The sequence below is a fragment of the Carcharhinus amblyrhynchos genome, chromosome 7 (assembly GCF_965287045.1).
Source record: "Carcharhinus amblyrhynchos chromosome 7, sCarAmb.v2.hapA, whole genome shotgun sequence".
Classification (NCBI taxonomy): domain Eukaryota; kingdom Metazoa; phylum Chordata; class Chondrichthyes; order Carcharhiniformes; family Carcharhinidae; genus Carcharhinus; species Carcharhinus amblyrhynchos.
This window is the reverse complement of record NC_137330.1, coordinates 37,732,295-37,756,260: the sequence shown is the minus strand read 5'-3', so window position 1 is coordinate 37,756,260 and position 23,966 is coordinate 37,732,295. Positions and strand designations below refer to the sequence as shown.

At 41.5% G+C, this 23,966-nt stretch overlaps 1 protein-coding gene across 3 annotated transcripts in view; it reads right to left on the bottom strand.

The window, feature by feature from the left end:
- The window catches only part of greb1 (growth regulating estrogen receptor binding 1), a 264,880-nt gene that overhangs the window by 60,757 nt on the left and 180,157 nt on the right, over positions 1 to 23,966 (bottom strand). For all 3 annotated transcript variants that reach the window (XM_080192166.1, XM_080192168.1, XM_080192167.1), the window contains 5 exons: positions 20,768 to 20,948; positions 14,740 to 14,926; positions 11,375 to 11,511; positions 5,948 to 6,287; positions 512 to 627 (listed from right to left, as the gene is read on the bottom strand). In XM_080192166.1, coding sequence (XP_080048292.1) covers positions 512 to 627; positions 5,948 to 6,287; positions 11,375 to 11,511; positions 14,740 to 14,926; positions 20,768 to 20,948 — 961 coding nt within the window. The remainder of the gene's footprint in view (positions 1 to 511; positions 628 to 5,947; positions 6,288 to 11,374; positions 11,512 to 14,739; positions 14,927 to 20,767; positions 20,949 to 23,966) is intronic.

Below are 23,966 nucleotides of genomic sequence, written 5' to 3'. Positions count from 1 at the left end.
GGATCACTCAGCCGGACTGATAGATATGGATCACTCAGCCCGGACTGATAGACATGGATCACTCAGTCGGGACTGATAGACACGGATCACTCAGCTCGGACTGATAGATATGGATCACTCAGCCCGGACTGATAGATATGGATCACTCAGCCCGGACTGATAGATATGGATCACTCAGCCCGGACTGATAGATATGGATCACTCAGCCCGGACTGATAGATATGGATCACTCAGCCCGGACTGATAGATACGGATCACTCAGCCGGACTGATAGATATGGATCACTCAGCCGGACTGATAGATATGGATCACTCAGCTCCTACTCCAGTGGATAATCTGATTGCCACTGGAATTTACTTTTTCTTAAAATAACAAGTAGTCATACACATAACTTACAATCACAGTGATTGGAAATCACCATCAATCCTCAGCTTTCCCCTTCCTAGAACAGAAAGGAATTTCGGCAGGTAATCTAAGAAATAAAATCTTTTTTTAAAAATGTAGTCTCTACCTGGGAAAAGACTCCCCATAAGGATCGGTACCAGATAGGATAAGTATACATGGCAGGTCTTCCAGATCCAAGTAGGTTTGCGGTGTCCAATTAGGGTCATCTATCTTTTGCCAAACCTTTCAAAATAAGAGATTTATATCAATCAGATGGCAGTGCACACAAATACTCATTGAGTACATGGCCTGTGTTACTATTGACCGCTTCAGCAGAACAAACACTCTTAAAAGCCCATAAATTAAATGAATTATTATGAGATCTCCCAATGAAAAACAACTGTGATCATTTTATTTAGTCACTTGCGCTCAACCACAACTTTTTAACAGCCTTTTGTTCTGTTGACAACATACCATAGGCATCTACGTCATAATATGTTTCCTAATTAGTAATTAACTAAGGCTCATAACAATTTAATTGAAAAGTTAACATTTGTCAAATTACGTGGATTAAAGTGTTAGTTATAAATCAGAAGTTCATCACACTGAAATAAGCCATTCAGTGCAGTCTAGCTCTTTGCAAAAGCCGTTTAAACTAATTTCACTCTCTTTCCTATACCCATGCATTCTTTGTTTTAATTATTTTATCCATTTGTCCCTTAAATTATTCAATGATCTCAACCTCACCCACTCTTTGTGGTGAAGGATTTTGCGCTTTAGTAACTTTTTACATAAATACATTTTTCCTTCCCGTTCTCATTATCTTTATGGTCATTTCAAATTCATGATTTCTCATTCATTTCCCAACTAGATCATAGAATCCCTACAGTGCAGAAGAAGGCTGTTCGGCCCATCGAATCTACATTGACTCTCCAACGGAGCATTTTACTCAGGCCCTATCCTCATCATCCCATATATTTACCCCACTAATTCCCTAAACAGTATACCTTCGGACACTAAGGGGTAATTTAGCATGGCCTAAGCTAACCTACACATCTTTGGACTGTGGGAAGAAACCAGTGTACCTGAAGGAAACCCATGGAGACACAGGGGGAATGTGTAAACTCAAACAGACAATCACCCAAGGCTAGAATTGAACCCAGGTCCTTGGCACTGTGAGGCACCAGTGCTAACCACTGTGCCACCCAAATTGCTTTATCAAACACTTCATAATTTACAAATCTTTGTTAAATTATCTCTTAGCTTCTCTGCTTCAGTGGAAATAGTCACATTATCTTGAATTTTCTCATAACCTGTTACCAACCTGATAAATTTACACAATGCACTCTCAATGGCTTTAATATAAATTCTATGATGAAGCATCAACAGACAATTAATCATTGTCTTATAAGACACTTACTGTCATTAAGGTAGATAATTTTTAAGGCCAATCTTTAACTGGCTTTGAACACTAGTATGCAACGGAGACGGAATGCCTCGAGATGGTGACTTTCATAATCTCAGGATGTCTCAAATACTTCAAAGCCAATTAAGTGCTTTTTGAAGCGTGCTCACAATTACTGCGCTGGCAATAATGTCCAATTCCCTATGGCCATAGGAGAAGTGCCAGAGGACTGGGTGACAGCCAATATGGTACCATTATTCACGAAGGGATGAAGGGATAAATCAGTAACCTACAGGCCTGTCAGTCTAACCTCAGTGGTGGGAAAACTATTGGAAGTAATTCTGAGAAACAGAATTAATCTGTATTTGGAGAGACAGGGATTATTCAAGAACAGTCAGCATGGTTTTGTTAAGGGAGGTCATTTTGACCAACTTAATTGAATTTTTCAAAGAGGTGACCAGGTGTGTAGATGCAGGTGATGCATTTGACACAGTCTACTTAGATTTCAGCAAGGCTTTTGAATAAGGTTCCACATGGGAAACTGTCAGAGCCGATAAGAACCTCATGGGATCCAAGAAAATTGGGCAAATAGGATCCAGAATTGGCTGAACGGCAGAAACAGAATGATGGTTGAGGGGTTTTTTCTGACTGGAAGTCTGTTTCCAGTGGGGTCCTGCAGGGATCAGTGTTGAGGCAGCTGCTATTTGTGGAGTACTTAAATGATTTAGACTTGGATGTAGGAGGGTTGATCTGTAAATTTGCAGATGGTACGAAAATTGGTAGGGTGGTAAATAATGAGGATTACAAGAGGGTATAGACTGGCTGCTCAGATGGGCTAATCAGTGGCAAATGGAATTCAATCCGGATGTATGAGGTGATGCACTTGGACAGGACAAACAAGGCAAGGGAATACATGATAAATGACAGGACCGTGGGAAGTACCAAGGATCAGAAGGACCTTGGAGTGCGTGTACTTTGGTCCCTTAAGATGCAGCACAGATGGATGAATTGGTTAAGAATGCATATGGTATACATGTATTTATTAGCCGAAGCATGAAGATTGAGAGCACGGGGGTGATGCTGGAACTTTATAAAATGTTGGTTCAGCCTCAGCCCGAGTATTGTGTGCATTTCTGCAATCCACATTATAGAAGGGATGTAATGGCAAAGGAAAGGGTGCAAATGAGATTTGCCAGGATGTTGCCTGGGCTGGAGAATTTTAGTTATGTAGAGAGATTGGATAGACTGGGGTTTTTTCCCTTGGAGCAGAAGAGATTGATGGGGAGACATGATTGAGATGGATAAAATTATGAGGGAGCAGAGATAGACAGGAAGGAGCCTTTCCCTTTGGTGGAGGGATTAATGACAGGGATACATAAATTTAAGGAAAGGGGCAGAAAGTTTAGAGGGGACGTGAGGAAAAGCTTTTTCATACACAGGGTGGTCTGGAACTCACTGCCTGAAAGGGTGGTGGAGGCAGAACCCTCATAACATTTAAGAAGTATTTAGATGTGCACTTGCAATGCCAAGGCACACAAGGCTATGGGTCAAGTGCTAAAAAATGGGATTAGACTAGTTTGGTGGTTTGTCTTTGACTGGTGCACGAACTTTTTTCTGTGCTGTACACCTCTGTGACTCCACAATGCAGAGAAAAGCAGCATCTACTTTTTCCACACAGAATGGATTCAAAAGCAACAATAAATTAAGTGAGTTGATAATCTGGAGGCAATCTGAATGATAATTTGATGCACAGTGCTGATCAAAACCTTTGAAGATGTTCAAGTCAATGGTGAATTAATCACGAGAGGGTTCAAGAGCAAAACACTGGAGGTGCATGACGTTGGCATGAAGATCAACAATAGTATGTCATCAGGGAAAATAAATTAGCAATCCTAAATTAGGTCAGAATCTTTCAGGCGAGGGCTAACATGAGTTTACAGGAGCTTTCATGCCTTTAGAAACTTTTGATACCAGGAAAATAGCATGTGAGTATCTAGATTAAAAAGGGCAATCTTTTCAAGGAAAGTATCAGAAATGTTCCACGGCAAGGAAAGAACAATGAGAGAGAATAAAGTGATAGCAAAGGTTCGGGGAACTACCATGAGAAATTGAAGACTCAAGGTCACAGTGGAATCCAGGATCTTACAAATGTTGCAGGGGCAAAACTTCATGACAGTCTTAATGGTGGAGCAGAATGAAGTGATGAGAAGGAAGCAAAGTCTTGTTTTCATTCAAGATGTAAACCTCTGTGTTATATGTTCCTCATTTGAAATTTTAAATTGGCCAAAATATTATGGAATTAAAATTAAATGCTTATCTACTTTCTGAAAGAATGTAATTGTTTTTGGGTAGGAGTAAAGGGAGTCAGGCAACATATGAATGTTATCCAAGGGTCAAGATACCACAAAAGATATTTTTATATCTTATAATCATTATTAATTGCATCAGAAATTTGTCAACATTGAAATTCTGGATCAATGTGAATCCTGCAGACAAATGATGATCACAAAGGATTGTTCTTAGCACTGAACTGCTTGAAATGCAGTAAAACAGAAACTTTCTTTTATTTCACTGATTGCTTGCGAGTTTTGTTTTTATCTGAATTGATTTATTGTCACATATATTAGTACACAGTAAAAAGTATTGTTTCTTGCTTGCTACACAAAGCATACCGTACATAGAAAAGGAGAGAGTGCAGAATGTAGTGTTACAGTCATAACGAGGGTGTAAAGATCAACTTAATGTGAGATAGGTCCATTCAAAAGTCTGATGGCAGCAGGGAAGAAGCTGTTCTTGAGTTGGTTGGTATGTGACCTCAGACTTTTGTATCTTTTTCCTGACGGGAGAAGGTGGAAGAGAGCATGTTCAAGATATATGGGGTCTTTAATTATGCTGACTATTTTTCTGAGGCAGTGGGAAGTATAAGCACAGCTGGCATGTCCAGCATTTATTTTCCATCTCTAATCGCGCTCAATTTGGTGGTGAGCTTCTTCTTTCTTTCATTGGATGCGTGCATCACTGGCTGGTCTCGCATTTATTGCCCAAGCTTTATTGCCCTTGAAAAGGTAGTGGTGAACTGCCTTCTTCGAACATGGCAGTTCAAGTTTAGTCGGTACACCTGCAGTACTGTTTGGAAGGGTGATCCGGGATTTTGTCCCAGTGCCAGTGAAGGAACAATGCGACGAGGCCAAAGTATAACAAGAGAGTCTTTCCCAGGATATTAGAGCTGAAGGAGGAACATAAGGAGGATTCACAGAAGCCTCAAGAGATATGAAACATTCGGTATTAGTGTTTGAAACCTTTTGTGATGTCTCAAAAGGAGCTAAGCAGCCAAAGGCTGCAAAATGGACAAACCACTGTGATTATGTGCAAACTGAAGTTGTGCTGCAGCATGGTTATATCAAAGCACATAATCATGGGGTTATTATATCAAATATCTTTCAGCATTTTTTCTGTTCTGTATGTTGTGCCTACCATGAAATAATACAGCTTATGAAACAGAACAAATGCCACCCCTTGTAGTGTTAACCTGATTTACCTTTAAAGCAATTGAAGATGCACACATTTATAAGACATGAAGATCCAGCCTGGAACAAAAGGTACTTTTACTGCTGCACCCTCACAATCTCAAACTGTGCTAGTCGATATGAACCAGTGGATGTGAGCTTTCTCAAAAACCAGGAACCGGATTGCTTTAGAAAATAACCAGAAACTAATTAAGTGTGGTAGACTTGGATTCATATTTTGACAAAGGATCAGAAGGAATTACTCGGGAGAATTGCAGATATCCGATAATGCTGCTTTTCAAAAGTTACATTAGCAGCTGTCGTGCTGGATTGACAGCAATTACAAGCAAGAGATAACATTCACAGGAGAATGCCAGGAATTTTTATGGGAGACAGGAATCATAGTGGCCAACAGAGGAAGAACAGGAATAGAAACTTCCAAAAGCAGCAGTTAGAACAAAGAAAGTCAAATCCATCCGGCTGAGTTATGCTCTCAATGTCAAATAAAACTGATTTCATTCATGGAATGAGATTTTCCAGAGAACACTAAAGTAGGCAATTAGGAGATAAATTATTCTACAAGCATCCAGATTATAATCCAGGTCTCATTTGATATGGGACATAGTTATTGTAAATACAAACCAGTAATTACCTTCAGTTGTGTCAGAAAGTGCTGGCTAATATTAATTTTTGTGTTTGGAGACCCGAGGATGATTTCGAATCTATGCTGCAAGCCCAGACGATACCTAACTTGACACAATCGTTCATACGCCAGTGCAGCTAATGAAATGGAGGGAATCCTGAGCAAAACCATGTAACCATGACTGCTTGGACAGCTTCCCGTAGAACTTGTGAGACTCTGAATAATCTCTAGTGTTTCCACAGAAGAGTAGTCCTTCATCTGTGAGTGCCCTGCAGTTACCATCATGGCTGCTGAGTAATGCTGGATTAAAATGTATGTCCAGATCACAGCACTGTGCATCTTGGGAAACCTTAAGCCAAAAATAAAAATGAATTAAAAATGTTCTTTGGAAAAAAAAATCAACTTTCTGAAAGGGATAACGAACAATAAAATGTAAAGCTATATTTGCTCCTAAATTAATTGACATGGCTCCTACCAAAGTTACCTGTAATAGTAATTAATAGTCCTGTAGCTATTCAAAACCAATAACTGCACAGAGCTTTTCAACACTTTGAATCCATCACTGTTGTAGAGACACAACTTTTACATTGCAGATTACAAAGTCATGAAAGGCTATTTTGCACTACCTCTTGAACTATTTCTTGTTTTACTGGTTTGACAGTCAGCAGAAATGGGATTGGGTTAATGGGAATAAACTTCCAAATTAGAGTCATAGAGGTTTACAGCATGGAAGCAGGCCATTCGGCCCAATTTGTCCACACTGCCCTTTTTTTTTAACCCCTAAGCTAATTCCAATTGCCTGCATTTGGCCCACATTTGGTGGTGAGTGAGTGGAATCGGCTGCTGTCGGTGGTGGTAGAGGCGAACTCGCTGGGGTCTTTTAAAAGACTTCTGGATGAGTATATGGGATTTAATGGGATTGGGAGTTACAAATAGTTCTATGGCTTGGTAGGTATGGATGTGATCAGTGCAACTTGTGGGCCGAAGGGCCTGTTTGTGCTGTAGTGTTCTATGTTCTATATCCCTCTATACCCATCTTATCCATGTAACTATCTATAGAGTCATAGAGGTTTACAGCATGGAAAAATTGGGAAAAGGATTTCTGGATCATCTGGTAAAAACGGAGCAAAGTCTCATGCTGCCTAATTTATGTTATTTTTGGGGCAGCGAGGTGGCACAGCAGTTAGCACTGCTGCCTCACAGTGTCAAGGACCCGGGTTCAATTCTGGCTTTGGGTGACTGTGTGGAGTTTGCATGTTCTCCGTGTCTATGTGGGTTGTGGGTTAGGTTGATTGGCTGTGCTAAATTGCCCCTTGTGTCAAGGAGATTAGCAGGGTAAATACATCGGATTACGGGAATAAGGCCTGGGTGTGATTGTAGCCACTGCAGACTCGATGGGCCAAATGGCCTCCTTCTGCACTGTATGAATTCAATGATTCCATAGAGTCTTGAGCTCTTCTAATCTAATACACATGATCACAAAAAACAATTGTGCTCACAAAAAGGTTTATTCACACATAAAATGATTGATGGCGGGTTGAAAATCAAAGACAGAGGGCATAAAAGGATAGAAAAATGGGAAGCAGCAGAAGTGAAAAAATAGGAAGGTGAGGAAATAATAATTAACATAGTGTATTATCTCCCTAATAACTGTACGACTTAGATATTACCTGTTTCCTGTGGTGCTTAGAAATGACCATGAGATGGTGCTGTAACAGTTTTAAAATTAAACTCTGGTATCATTAATTCGATGATGTAGAGATGCTGGCATTGGACTGGAGTAAACACAGTAAGAAGTCTCACAACACCAAGTTAAAGTCCAACCAGTTTATTTGATAGTAATCCCACAAGCTTTCGGAAACGGTGTTCCTTCATCAGAAGTGTAGAAGTGTTATCATTAATTCGAGTCAGGCAGAAAGCAATGCAAATCTTTTCCCCAGTTAAGGTTGAAGTTTGAATAAAGTTTGAACAAAGATCCAATTAAAAGGTGATATAAGTGGGCAGAAAGCTAACATACGCAGGGTGCAACTATAATTCTTGCAATGGTTTAATTTTGTTCAAGGGTCCAGATCATAAATCAAAACGTCTGGTTTTAAAATAAATAGAATAATGGCAGGTTGGGACATCAAGGGTGGATCTTTAATTATCCCTCAATTTTGCCCATAATTGGCATCTGATTTATGATGAATAGCTAGGTGTCCCAATTCTCTTTTCAATACTCTTTTTAATACTGAATACTCAAAATACTCTCCAATCAGTCAAAATAATCTCCAATAATAAGGCAAGTGTGAGGTATTGCACTTTGGAAGGACAAACCAAAGTAGAACGTACAGGGTAAATGATAGGACTCTGAAGAATGCAGATGAACAGAGGGATCTGGGAATACAGGTACAGAATTCCCTAAAAGTGAATAGGGTCATAAAGAGTGCTTTTGGTACATTGGCCTTTATAAATCGGAGTATCGAGTATAAAAGTTGGAGTGTTATGGTAAGGTTATAAGGCATTGGTGAGGCCGAATTTAGAGTATTGTGTACAGTTTTGGTCACCTAGTTACAGGAAGGATATTAATAAGGTTGAAAGAGTGCAGAGAAGGTTCACGAGGACGTTGCCAGGACTTGAGAAGCTGAGTTACAGAGAGATTGAATAGGTTAGGACTTTATTCCCTGGAGCGTAGAAGAATGAGGGGAGATTTGATAGAGGTGTATAAGATTTTGATGGGTATAGGTCGAGTGAATGCAAGCAGGCTTTTTCCACTGAGGCTAGGGGAGAAAAAAACCAGAGGGCATGGGTTAAGGGTGTTAGGAGAAAAGTTTAAAGGGAATATTAGGGGGGGCTTCTTCACACAGAGACTGGTGGGAGTGTGGAATGAGCTGCTGGATAAAATGGGGTCACTTTTAACATTTAAGAATAACTTGGATGGGTACATGGATGAGAGGGGTGTGGAGGGAGATGGTCCAACTGCAGGTCAGAGAGACTAGGCAAAAAATGATTCGGCACAGACAAGAAGGGCCAAAAGGCCTCTTTTTGAGCTGTAAATTTTCTATGGTTCTAATCAACAAAACGTTATGTCCCGTTATACTGAGTGTGACAGCACCTTGTGAGCACTCCAATCTCAGGGGACTCTATCCACCCGAGCTGAGCCGCACTGATGACTCCAACTTGAGCTTTTGTCAGGGGTAGCTTGCCTTTTGTCCAGGCCAGGAGTCATCTTCGGCATGACCAGAAGATCCTGCTAGCTGGAAGGGCTGGAAAATCTCAGCCAGTAACCTTTTTCCTCCACAAATACTGTTTGACCTGATGAGTATTTCCAGCATTTTGAAACATATAAATAGGAGCAGAAGAAGGCCTGCTCACTCTGCTGTTTGTGTTTCAAGTTCTACATTCCCATCTACCTCCAATAACATTTGATTCCCTTACTTAACAAGAATCTATCTACCTCCATCTTTAAAATAGTCAACGATCCCACCTCCACTGCCTTGTGAGGCACAGAATTCCAAAGTCATAAAACTTCAGAGATAGAAATTCTCCTCATCTCTGTCCTAAAAGGGCGAGTCCTAAAAACAATGCCCCCCTTGATCTGGACTCACCCACAAGAGGAAACATTCTTTCTATCTCAACCTTGTCAAGAGTATTCAGAATCTTATATACTTCAATCAATTTTCTATTTTTATTAAAGAGATTAAAGGATAGGTCGTCAAAAGCTTGGACAAGTAGATTTTAAGAAGTATCTTTAAAGGGCGAAAGAGAAATGCAATTTTTTTTTAAATGTGGGAATCCCAAAGAGTAGGCTATAGGTAGCTGAAGTGCAACGACTGACAGTGGAACAATGAAAGTTAGAGATTTGTCGGAGTGCAGAGTTCTCAGAGTTGTAGACGTTGAGGATACCTGAGTATATTTTATCCATCCCAGTGTAGTATCATAAGCTGAACTCTTCAATCTAAGCATGCTCCATCTATCTCAGTTAATCACGGATCGTCACAGCACATAAAGCTATTCAGCCCATTGTGTCTATGCTAGCTCTCCTAAGGAGCAATTCATGTACTGCCACACCCTCTCCCCACATCCCTGCACATTCCTCCTTTGCTGATATAGAAAATATAGGAAAACCTAAGGCACAGAAGAAGGCCATACTCCACATGCAATGTATTCCAGTGTATCACCATACATTAACAACCATTTGCATTTAGATAGCAGCTTTAACATCACAAACTGTCCCAAGGCAGATTTATGAGTGTTGAACACAATTTGGCATTGAACCACATAAAGAGTATTTATGACAGTTAACCAAATGTTTGATCAAATATGTTTTCAAGAGAGTTTTAAATGAGGAGAGGTAGAGAGAGCAATTCAGGGAAAAAATTCCAGAGGTTAGCTAGTTATTGGCTGGCAGAGTGGTTAGCACTAGGGACCTGGGTTTGATTCCTGGCTTAGGTCACTGTCTGTGTGAAGTCTGCAGATTCTCCCCATGTCTGCGTGAGTTTCCTCAGGGTGCTCCTGTTTCCTCCCACTGTCCAAAAGATGTGCAGGTTAAGTGGATTGGTCATGCTAAATTCTCCCTCAGTGTACCCGAACACTGAGCATGGCAACTAGGGGATTTTCACACTAACTTCATCGCAGTGTGAATGTAAGCCTAATTGTAACACTAATAAATAAACTTAATTTAATCAGGCAGGATGGTGCCTCCTTCCTGCCTCCACCCTGATTACATCTATGGTGGAAATGCTTGAAGTTGGCTTTCCCATCCTGCCCTCAATTGAGGACATCATGTGGCCTCATTCTGCCACTGCTGGTGTTCGCCTAACAGTTCCCCAAGCAGGAAGTATGTGGGCTCTCAGGGGCAGCCTTTTGTTCAAAGGCACTCAATACATGGCCAAGGGTCCCGGGATCAGGACTGGGGATCCGCTGAGAGCCAGCCCACTCCCTTTGTTGCTTGCTCTCCCCCTCCCTCCCATGTTATACCCACCCCGCAACTGCATTGTCCACCTGTGACCTGGGATGCAGCAATGATCCTAGGCCTCGAGTGGGTATCACACTGGCTGTTGCCACTGCTTCCCCCAGTGGTGGCAGCTTTCGGCAGGAAGGACACCTGGCCTGGAGTCTTTTATTCTGAGGAAGGCCTGCCACTGCCCAGTTAGGTGCCTGAGTGGCACTTGATGTAGCCAAACCTCCCTAAAAGAGGTGACCAGGGGCTCTGGCTGGCTTTTCACCTGGTGGTTGACACCCTTGTTATCTCCATTAAATGCAACTCACTAACTGAAGATAGAATTGGGCTTTGTGTTGCTTCATTTCCTAAAGTCTCATAATTGCTCTGAAAGTACAACAGAGCCGCAGCTCACTTTGGGGTACGTTTTCCTTAACAAAAAGGGAGGTAAAACCATATCAAGCTGAGTTGACCTCTGCCGTCATGTCGATCGTATTTCTGTGTAAATCACCCACCTTTCTTCTACTGCAGTAACCATTGCTTCAAATGAACTGTCGTATCTCAACAATGGAAGTTTGTGCCCAGAGTAAGTGGAATCAATGAAGTCTGAAAGCCCAAAGTACTTATTGTTTTCATGGTACAAGTTCATTCCCTAATGAGATGCAAAGAACAGAATAAAAGACAGCAATATCAGTCGAATACAATGTAATCCACACAAAAAATAAATATACCACTCACCTCTTAACAGCGGGTGGAATTTTGTACCCCATCAGCAAGTTTGGAGGCTTTTAATTGGGAGGGAGGGGTGGACGGAAGGGTGGGGACTCTGCCACCTTCCTGTCTCTGCCTGATTAATCTGGGAAGGTTGTCTACTAGGGTGCTAGTTAGGCCCTTAAATGGGCAAGTATTCCAGGTAAAGCCTTCTTAAGGGCCTCAGGCTACTGCCACAGGTTGAATACCAATGGCTCACAGGTTGTCACACCACAGGAAACCTGAAAAGCAAACTCAGGGCAGGCTCCTGAGGCCTCTTTCATTCAAATGCATTTCAATGTCTGATCTGACCTCCTCCCTCCCCTACTCTATCCCTAAGCTAGTGTTCCCCTACCCCACAACTCCAGTCCGGCCCTCACTCACTTGTGGCCTAGGTCTCATGACAATCCTAGGCCTTTGCTGGGTGCATCACCAGCAGCTATCACCACTCACAGTGCTGCTGCTGTAATGGGGAGCCGCCAGCCTCTGACTGACCACAGCTCTCGTGTGACAGCATCTCTGTTTAGGGGGGTCCTAAATCCTGAGGGAATGCCTGTAGTTGGCTATTTAAGTGGCCGAATACTCTGGACCTTCCCCAACAGAGTTGACACGGAGTTCGCGGCAGGCTCCCCAGCCAACGGGCAATACTTCTGTCACTTGGATTAAATTCCTCTCACTTAGTCTGTCATTGAAATTATAAAGGGATGAGGGAGATATTTCAAATAACTTCCATTTTTGAAAATTTGTACAAGGAATGAAAATCATAAAAGAGAAGGCTATCTATTGACATCAGGCAAAGATCTACAGTTAATGCCACTTTTAGATTTGTGCCATCAGTTGCACTACATAGATTCTGATGGCAAAAGAATGGCATCACATACTGTCAACAGTAAAACAATTCTCCGATTTCTACTGAATGTTTGTTAATGGGAAAGCGACTGTTGCTAATATTACTGAAAACCCATGCCAAGTTTGAAACATCAGCATCAATATCTTTTTCCATCCACTCCAGGTGGCAATAATTAACAGATTCATTCCTGAAAACATATTTTCTGTTACAGATTTTCCATCAATCTAACAATTCACACACATGCATACAATATAATGCTACAATGGAGTGCAGAGCCTGGAAGACAGGTGAAGGGAAGGTAGAGTTTGAGAGAGTAAATGAATGTGTTTATCAGCAGAGGTTAACTTTGGAAAGCATAATCTTTTGTGTGGAAGTTCATTTCGCGATTGGAAATAAAATAAAAATTACATTAAATGTTTGTTTACAGATAATTATCAAGATATAAATGAAGCAGTGCAAGGCTGTAAACACTTTATAGGTTTATAGGCAGACTGCCTCTTCATCTTTTTGGTTAGAGAATAGATGAGCAGTGTAGGGACCCTGAAAAAATCCAAAATAATAGAATATAGTCCAAGGGTTAAATCCACCTTGTATATTCTGGTATTTTTGCAACCAATTTAGGTCACCTTCACCTTCAGCATGATTTTGCTTCAATTTTGTTAATTACTTTCTGATAATAAGCAGCAATCTTTGACAAGTTCAGCCATTTTCACTCCACCAATCAAGAGATTATTTATCACTTGTGAATGGCTATGTACTGCCTGGAGAACACACAAGCCCAGCCATGGTTTCATCTTCACCTTCACTTACTAACCTCATTGAGTCTTTTGAGAAAGTGACCAAAGAGGTGGATGGGGGTAAGGCAGTTGACGTGGTATATATGGATTTTAGTAAGGCGTTTGATAAGGTTCACCATGGTAGGCTTCTGCAGAAAATGCAGATGTATGGGATTGAGGGTAATCTAGGAAATTGGATCAGGAATTGGCTAGCAGATAGGAGACAGAGGGTGGTGGTTGATGGTAAATATTCGTCATGGAGTTCAGTTACGAGTGGTGTGCCTCAGGGATCTGTTTTGGGGCCACTGCTGTTTGTAATTTTTATTAATGATCTGGATGAGGGTATAGTTGGGTGGATTAGTAAATTTGCTGATGACACCAAAGTCGGAGGTGTGGTAGATTGTGAGGAAGGGTGTCATAGTTTGCAGGGAGACTTAGACAGGTTGCAGAGCTGGGCCGAGAGGTGGAGGATGGAGTTTAATGCGGAGAAGTGTGAGGTAATTCACTTTGGTAGGAATAACAGATGTGTCGAGTATAGGGCTAACGGGAGGACTCTGAATAGTGTGGATGAACAGAGGGACCTAGGTGTATGTGTACATAGATCCCTGAAAGTTGGGAATCAAGTAGATAAGGTTGTTAAGAAGGCATACAGTGTCTTGGCGTTTATTGGTAGGAGGATTGAATTTAGGAGTCGCAGCGTCATGTTGCAACTGTACACAACTCTGGTGCGGCCGCACTTGGAGTATTGTGTGCAGTTCTGGTCCCCACATTATAGGAAGGATGTGGAGGCTTTGGAGAGGGTGCAGAGGAGGTTTACCAGGATGTTGCCTGGTATGGAGGGGAGGTCCTATGAGGAGAGACTGAAGGATTTGGGGTTGTTTTCGCTAGAAAGAAGGCGGCTAAGAGGGGATCTTATTGAAACATATAAGATGATTAGAGGTTTAGATAGGGTGGACAGTGATAGCCTTTTTCCTTGGATGGAGAAAGCTAGCACGAGGGGGCATGGCTTTAAATTAAGGGGGGGTAGTTATAGGACGGATGTCAGGGGTAGGTTCTTTACCCAGAGGGTGGTGAGGGATTGGAATGCCCTGCCTGCTGCAGTTGTAAATGCACCTAGTTTGGGGGCGTTTAAGAGAACCGTGGATAGGTTTATGGATGAAAAGGGATTGGTTTAGGTTAGAGGGTCATTGTTTTTTAACTGGTCGGCGCAACATCGTGGGCTGAAGGGCCTGTTCTGCGCTGTAATGTTCTATGTTCTAATGCTCACTGGCTGATAATATGAATCAGAGGTCTGATTCTCAGTGATATCTCTCTGATCCTTGGTGATACTTTCTGCTGCCTAGTAAATTTAGGAAGGAAAGGCAGATTATGTTTTCCCCAAATTGTTTTATTAATCCTGAATCAGCAAAAAGGATGCTGGTTTCTTATTATACTATCACTCCATTGTAGCAACATGGCAGAGTAGCTCAATATTAGGAATGATAAACACATTGGTAGTATTTACATTATTGCAGGACGATGGCCAATGGATCTCATTATAAGGGCTGATATAGGTCTGCTGTGTTTGAAGAGCAAAAGGGAAGGATGTAACTTGGAGTGTTAACACATTCAGTGCTTCTTTCATTTCTTTGCAGTTTACGATTCTATCAGCCAGGCCCAGAAATGGTTCACTTTGTGGAAAAGCTCCACCACTAAAGTCAAGACAAAAATACAACAGAAAGAGCCCATGAGATCGTTCAGAAAATGCATAAATACAGGCACTGAGAACTGCTCTCAAAGTACAGCATAACATCATTTTTTTACAAACAAATCACAAACAGAAGATGTAAATGTTGGTTCATTGTTTAAAGACTTAAATGCATTGCAATTAAAAGAACTTAGAGCTAAGTGTCACATGCATTGCATCTCTGTTGACTGTACACCCAATCTGAGAAATCCCTTTTTCTTTTGTTATAATCAAATCCCAAGTGCTTGTGTGGAAGCAGGAGAATGCAGAAAAATGAAGCCTTCTCTTACATGGTTTATTCGCACTGTTACTGCATCAACACATGTAACATTCATCGATCAAGTTCCCCCAGAAATAGAAGCCATTTCAAACAGGGAATGGCTGAGTGAACCCTGGCAGCTGAAATTCTGCACCTTCCCTCCCTTGGCCCTTAGACAATGAAGTTGGCAAACGTGAGCAATATACGATGTGACTTCACTTATTCTTTGCACTAATGTGCAAACAAAGATATATAGTAATTATCACACACCTTAGCACATGAGCAGATCAATAAGCAGCAGTTTCATTGTCTGTTCTGCTCAGCCAACATTTCTTTTTACTATTTTTCCATTGTAGGGTTAATCCTTGGCTTGACCACTTGAGGATTTTGAAATTGCTTGTTGAGAACTTTTTAAAAATTGTTTATCCAACTCTTAACACAATCTTAAAATGAAAAGGCCACTTAAAATGAAAAGGCTGGTACGAACTGTCAGCTGACAAACTGACAGATCTGATAAAAGGAAAATCACAGCAATTTTGATTTATTAAAGCCAGATCTCTGCCTTTACAAGTACTTCCTAGAAAGCAAATATTAGCCCTTCCTACCTGTTCATCTCGCCACTGTGCTGTTTTAAAAATCATTCTCATTGATACAAACCCAATCACTACATCTAAATTCCTTCAACCTTAATCCCTTATCCTTTCAAACTTATTCTCACATAACACAAAGCACTTATATTCATAGTTCAATTTCATTAGATTTTAAGAACTTAGAGCTATCAATCAAGTTGCGAACTGACAAGACACCTAACAATAGACTAAAAAAAAGTCATGCAGCACTAGTCCTACAGAATTGTAGAATTCCTACAGCGCAGAAGCAGGTCATTTGGCCCACTGAGTCTGCATTTTTTTAAAAACTTGTGAAGGACAGGAGTTTGAAATGCCTTTACATCTTCCTTATCAGTTCCAATGTGTTTATCCACTTCATATGCACCTTTGCTTCTTCTTTTAACAACCCTAAAGGGCATGTGATCTCTCTGAAAAGACACTTGTTCTCTCCCAAAGGTACCCATAACCATATCCAAAAGGGTATCTGATTAAAGGCAGCTGCACTTTAATGTGTGCAGTTGCCTCCATGAACCATGGATGTGCAAAATGCAACCAGTGCCTGTTCCCTCCCATCATATGAAAGTGGTGAGATTGGGCTTTGGGTGGGAGCACCAACACCATTTTGGTTAACCAGGGACCCTCTCTGCTTATGCAAAAATGCAGGCCTAAGTGTTTTGAGGATTGGTCTCTTTCTCAAATCTAGTCAAGTTTTGCACTTGGCATTCAACTTAACTTTAACCTTAACTTGTAACTTCTTTCATTGTGTGACACAGTGATAAACAAGCTGTCTGCTAATGGCAGCTGCACAGTTAAGATTCCTGGTCAGCAGGAGCTACCTCAAATCTTTGGAATTCCTGTTAGTCTGAAAACAGGTGGCCTTTGCAAATGCATGGAATAAATAGTATGCAATTATGTCCAATGTCTAATTCCCTATGTCCAATTAGACATAGTACTTAGCATGAGAATTTAGTTAGTGAGGAAGTTTAATGTGGTGATTGAAGAGCTGCTATTCTAATCTTTTACAAGATAGGGAGTTGATATAAATAGAGAGCGTTCTCAAATGAACCTCAATGAGAAGCTACTTTATAGTATCAGGTCGAAGAACTGGTTAGAAAACATTAGCGACTTTAAAATTCCACATTAGAACAAAGAACAAAGAACAACACTGCACAGAAAACAGGCCCTTCGGCCCAACAAGCCCGCGCCACCATTTTAACATTCAGTGAATGCCTCATCTACCTTCTTCTACCTAGGACTTTTCTCTACGCCAGATTTGGGGAGGTCTAATTTAGGGACAATTTGTTAACACCAGTATTCAAAAAAAGAGCTGGTGTTGAGTATTCTTCAACACCAGCTCTTTTTTTGCATTCATTCACAGGATTATGGGCATAGGTGACTAGGACCGTGCTTATTGCCCATCCCTAATTGTCACTGAGAGGTGGTGGTGAACTGTGTTCTTGAACCGCTTCAGTCCATGTTGTGTAGTTATACCCACAGTGCTGTTAGGGAGAGAGTTCCCGGATTTTGACCCAGCAGCAGTGAAGGGACAGCGATATATTTCCGAATCAGGACGGTGATTGACTTGGAGGCAACCTCCAGGTGGTGACGCTCCCATGTATCTGGTGCCCTTGATCTTCTAGGCCAGTGACGGACAATCTAGGTTAATGAGTGGGCCACATGAGTAACTCTCCTTCATTTCAGTAGTCCACAAGATTGAAATCAAACTTGTTCACTAACCATGAAACCATGAATAAGATGAAATACATTCAATACGTGCCAAATATTTCATAGCAAGTTACAGAAAATCCTTAATCATTCATACATTAATAGAACCATCAACTTCAAATGGTAAAACCAAAATAAATATTTACACTGTGGATTCAGAGGGAGTGCATGGCTCTCACAGTTAATGTTGTGTGTATTCAAAGTGCGCTTGACTTCACATACTCTTGCTTCACGTGCGTGTCACTGCCTTGGCACAGTGGTACAGTGGTTAGCACTGCTGCCTCACAGCGCCAGGGACACAGGTTCGATTCCCAGCTTGGGTCACTGTGCGGAGTTTGCATGTTCTCGCCATGTCTGCATGGGTTTGCTCAGGGGGCTCCAGTTTCCTCCCACAGTCTGAAAGACGTGCCAGTTAGGTGTGTTGGCCATGCTAAGTTCTCTCTCAGTGTACCCAAAGAGGCGCCAGAGTGTGACGACTGGGGATTTTCACAGTGACTTCATTGCAATGTTAGTGTAAGCCTACTTCTGACACTAATAAATAAACTTACTTAAATAAACTTAAACTTCAGTCATATTGGTAGGGAAAAAATTATGTGAATGGAAATCAGCAGGAAGTGGCAACCTTAAGCATGGGCAATGGTCAACAAATTGTCTCATGGGCCGCACTTAGAACCCAGATGAGCAGCATTCTAGATGGTAGTGGTTGTGGGCTTGGAGTGTGCTATCTGAGAAGCCTTGGTGAGTTCCTGTTGTGAATCTTGTAGATGGTACACATTGATGCCATTGTTTAAAGGCAGAAATGTCTTCCAACCAGCAACCTAACAGAGCAGAGCCTCGCCATTCACAGCTCCTGTTAACATGAATTCTTAAGCTTCAGAACTATGATGTTGCATTTACACAAGACTACTGAAACTTTAAAGCTCGTTTTGCATACCAGGTCAAAGACATTTGTGTGATGAGTAAGGAAAAGGCAGGAAGGACTGCAGACTATAATCATTTGGATGTTTAGTAATCATTATTAAAGAAGGAATTATTATGTTCGAAGGGAAGCACGTCCAGTGCTGTAAAATTGCTAGTGAAACATTAAAGAATACTGATGAAGTGGCAATGAAAGTTGATGAAGGGAATGAAGTGGCTATCAATATGGATTTTAAGAAAGCATTTGACAAGGTACCACATAAAGGGTGGGATTTGCTGGTCACATATGCCCCAAGACCGGAAATCTTTGCCCCAGCCAAGCGGACCTTTCAATGAACTGTCAAATTTTTTGTCTCACTCACTACGATTCCCGTAGCGAACAAATGAGAAATATTTGGCCAAAATGTTATTGAACAAAACTTAGTGTATTCAGAACTATGACGGCCAGTGTCATTTTAGCTTTGGAACCAAAAAAAAACAGATCTTGGTAAACAGTTTTTTCTCTGACAGGGAAATGATAGATAATGGTTTTCCCAAGAGTCACCACCGGGATCACTGCTTTTTTGACATATGATATTGCTATAGAGTAAAATTTGCTGGTGATACCAAATTTGGAGGCTTAGCAAACAATGAGGATGATACCAATCAATTGAAACGGAACATACAGATAGACTAGCAGAATGGGCAGACAACTTGCAGATGCAATTGCAAAGGCAATTGAGGGGAGATTTGATAGAGGCGCACAAGATTATGAAAGATTTAGATAAGATAGGGAGTTGGCTGAATGGCTGGCATGTAGATCAGAATCACACCAACTGCATGGGATTCAATCCCCATTCCGGTTGATGCAGACTTGGGACCTGTATCTTCACCTTGTCCTGTGATAAAATCATAGCATAAGATGTTCAACAACCTTCAAAATCTAAGACACTGTTTAGAAGAAGATAAAATAGAAAAGTAAAAGTTGTTCCCATTAGATGAGCGTACAAGGATCAGAGGAGACAGAGTTAAAGCTGGGGATGAGAAACACGAGAGATATTAGGAAGAACTCTTTACACATTGAATGATAATGCCCTGGAACATACTGCCTACAAGGATGGTGGAAGCAGAGGCTATCAATGATTTCGAGAAGAAATTAGATGGGTATTTGAGGAAAATAAACTTGCCGGGTTATAGGGAGAGGGAGGAATCTACAAATTAGCCAAGTGATCTCCTACTATGACATCAGCCATGACTGCCAGCTCCAGAAGAGGCAAGGATCCCCTGTTTTTGAAGAAGTTGTCAGCTTTGATTCGCTGGTAGCATTCTCACTTCTGAATTAGCCACTCCAGAGATTTTGTTCTGAGGGAGCATGGCAGAGCAGTCCTCAGGATGAGATGCTAACCTGAGGAGCCACCTTCCCTCTCAGGCAGATGTAAAAGATACCATGGAACTATTCAAAGAAGATCAGGGCAGTACTCCTGATGGCTTCGCTAATATTTGCCAACATCAGCACAAAAAGAAAGTCTATTAATGTAATTATTTTCTACATGAAGGACTTGACCAACATGTTTCCCTTCCTTACAATAAAAGTTACATGTCTGAAGCACTTAAATGGTTTGAAGACATTTGAATGGCCCAAGGCCATGAAAGATGCCACATAAATGAAAGTTTTCTCTTTTCCCTCCCAGTATCTTGGTCAACATTCTTCACTACACTAACACCCACGAAAACAGAATCACTGGTCATTCATCCCAATTCTCTATGAGAAATTTGCCGTTGCACAAATAAATTGCCACATTTTTCTACATGACAAGAGTCGCTGTGGTGAATAATATGTGAAGTATTCTAAGTTATTTCTACCAGACAAAGAATATGTTTTCTTTTTGGTATGAATGGCACAACTGTTACTCTTCTTTTACTCATTGTTATAAAGTTGTCTCTGGGATTAGACTGGTGCAACACTGACTCTTGATTAACAATATTACTGCTTATTCTGGCCTTGTTTCTCCTTTGGGCTTAATTGCACTAATATAGTAATAAGACAGTGGAAGCCACAACTGCTGAACTACCCTTCACAACGTGACTTGTTTAGTGGAAATTATATTCTGGTGATGAAGAGCAAAAAAGAAACAACTGGCTCTATTTTGAACAATAGCATGTAAACTTTCTGAATCAGGTTTTAACTTGTTAAAAAATCAGGAGAACAGGAGTACATTTTAAATTCTAGATATCTTATATGGATGTAATGAATCATACAGATGAAGCATAGGATATATCCAGCCTTTAAAGAATTGAAGAGATTTCAGAATTTCACCTGGTCAGATCCCAGTGAGCATGGTCATGGATCAGTATGAACAGTGTGTAAGGATTCTTTAATGCTCTTTGCTGAAAGGCTTCAAACTTGCTCTGAGCTTCTGTTGTAAGCTTCATTACATACTGCTCTGCGTACTGATTTGCAGACGATTCTGCTTCCAGTCCAAGTTCTACCAAGATCCCTGCAAAAAAACAGATAAAGCTGGAAGTTCATACTTTGCTGAATCCCAACAAATTGTTTTATTTATAAAGGCTGCTTTGGGTGCTTAAAGATATTGTAGCGAAGAATGACTGTCAAAGAATATCCTATGAATATATTATTGAGTTGCTGATGTGTTTTCTTCCCCAAAACCAAAAATTTAAGTTAAAAGTCAGGCGCACCATCTTGACAGGCAGAAAGATCCAAATAATTACAAAGACATTGAAATTTTCATGAGGATCCAGGTATCCATCAGTAATAAACACAATCCCCCTCTAATCCTTAACATTGAGAATCCTTATGACGTGCAGCTGACTTTTCTCCATATGGAGAACGTATTGGGAATGGCTATTAGAGAGGAATGGTGTAGTGGCATCATCACTGGGCTAGTAATCCAGAGATCCAGGGTAATGCTCAGGAGACCTGGGTTCGAATCCTGCTATGGCAGATGGCAAAATTTGATTTCAATAAAAATCTGGAATTAAAAATCGACTGATGAACTTGAAGCTATTGTCGTAAAAATCCATCTGGTTCACTAATATCCTTTGGGAAAGGAAATCTGTTGTCCTTACCTGGTCTGGCCTACATGTGACTCCAGAGCCAAAGCAATGTGCTTGACTCTCTAAAATCCCTCGGGGCAATAAAATGCTGGCCCAGCCAGTGACACCACATCGCATGAACAAATATGAAAAATAGGAAGTATGCAATAGATTTAATTATTGAGCATGGTGCTTTTCTAATGGAAACGTATAAACATTTGGTAAATGTCATCATTATTTTTTTAAACATACAATATTCATCACATTCACTGGCGTGCTTTTAGTGTTTAGAATCAGCTTTCTTTTAGCACACTGGAGACAATTCTGCTCATGTCAGGAAGCGTCACCCACTATGAAAATTTACCTGGAATTTGGGTGTGGAGGTCACTTAGGCCCACAAGCTGGATCATCGAATCATCTTAATGAATGGGAAGCTTTGGGGATTCGGCTGACCTCCTAATCTAAATAGTCAAATATACTTTTAAAACTAAAGCTTGTGCCAGACAGAGATATTCATAAAAAAACACAAGAAACAGATGGAATCACAATTTGCGTGAAATGTTGTACCCAAGGACTTTACTATAACAGCTTCAAGTAGGATTTCTGAACAATGTGGAGTCCTTTCAGGCACTTAGCTGGAAAACAGTGACCCTTTCAATTATACTTTCTGAAGGTAAGTTTTTTTTTAGCATTAATCAAGATGTTTATCCTCAATATCTGAACTCAAGACATTTGATGAGACACTTTAAGCAAAGCTGCTAATCTCAAGCATTTCCAAAGGGATCCGTACCTCAGGCTGAATTTAAAAATTCATAAAAGGGCAGATTTGGATTGCGTACAGTGTTAAAGTCTCAAAAATCTGCTTCCCAACCCAAACCTGCCCATTTTCAGCTTTAACTGACCTCAGAAATTGGCAGGTGATCAATTCAGGGTGGAGAGTTGCAACCTTGAATGTGATAATTAGGTAGCACCCCACTGTGACCTTTTCTACACGGCTTCTGAATGTACCACCCCATCACCAGACCCAATACCTCCTCTCTTACCAGGCCTTGAACCCTCAACACAAGGATTCCAGCCACCCGCTTTGATCCATGATCAACCCCCCCAGGAGTGATCATCCCCTCGCCACCAATTGATTACTGCCTTCCAGTGTGTACCTAACTGCTGCTGTGGCTACCAGTGACTGATATCACTTCCAGCAGAACATGGCTGATTAGGGTCTCTGAGTGGGAAGCCCATCAATGACATTAATGACATGCTGAGGAGTTAAAACTCTTCCTTGGCAGCGCCTCCGGATTGGGGATGACTTCTTCCAGGGAGGTGGGCTCTGTGGTGGCTGCAGACTCTGCCAGAAGTTTGGCAGTTGGCGTTTGATGAGATGGGTGGGATGCTCCAGATTCTGCGCTCCCCTTCTGCCGTTTATGCTTGGTGTCCATGTGCTCCACCTGGTGATACTTGAGGTGATTGGCATCTTCGCGGATGCTTCTTCTCTAATTTGTGCATTCTAAGGCAAGAGATTGCCACATGTCGATGGGGACGTTATATTTCTTTAGGGAGGCTTTCAGAGTGTCCTTGTAACATCTCCTCTGTCCTCCTAGTGATCGCTCCCCATTGTAGAGCTCGAAGTAGAGAATGTGACACAGTGGTTAGCATTGCTGCCTCACAGCGCCAGGAACCTGAGTCCGATTCCCAACTTGGGTCATTGTCTGTGGGAGTCTGCACGTTCTCCCCCGTGTCCGTGTAGGTTTCCTCTGGGTGCTCCGGTTTCCACACACAGTCCGAAAGATGTGCTGGTTAGGTGCTAAATTCTCCCTCAGTGCATCTGAACAGGTGCCAGAGTGTGGAGACTAGGGATTTTCCCAGTACCTTCATTGCAGTGTTAATGTAAGCCTACTTGCGGCACTAATAAATAAGCTTCAACTTTGTTTCGCGAGTCTTGTGTCGGACATGCGGACAAGGTGGCCTGCCCATCACAGCTGGTCGAGCAGCACCAGTGCCTTGATGCTGGGCATATCAATCTGGGAGGTGGCGCTCACATCAATACGCCTATCCTGCCACTGTAGTCCATAGGCTGCACTGGCGCATCGGAGTCATTGCTAGATTTCATCGTTGAAACCTGCCCACACCAGGACGAGGCTCCCGAGGTATGTGAAATGATCCACTTTGGCTCAGGGCTCACTGTGGAACTTGATGGTTTTCCAGGAGAAGGTGCATCTGCCCCCTTGTCCTTTAAGCTGGCCTTCTCCTGCCAGTCACTCAGGATAACGATGTGGTGTCAGACTTCCTGGGCTATGATGGCAGGGTGATATTCAGGTCTGTTGCTGCTGGGGCTGTCCATAAAATATCCTGACGTTTCAGGTCCCAAAATCCATTTGGGTATCTGGGATGGAGTGAGGTGGAAAATGCTTGCATTTGGATTCTTTTAATGTTGGGTGGTTGTTGCACACCAACTAGCAAACAGT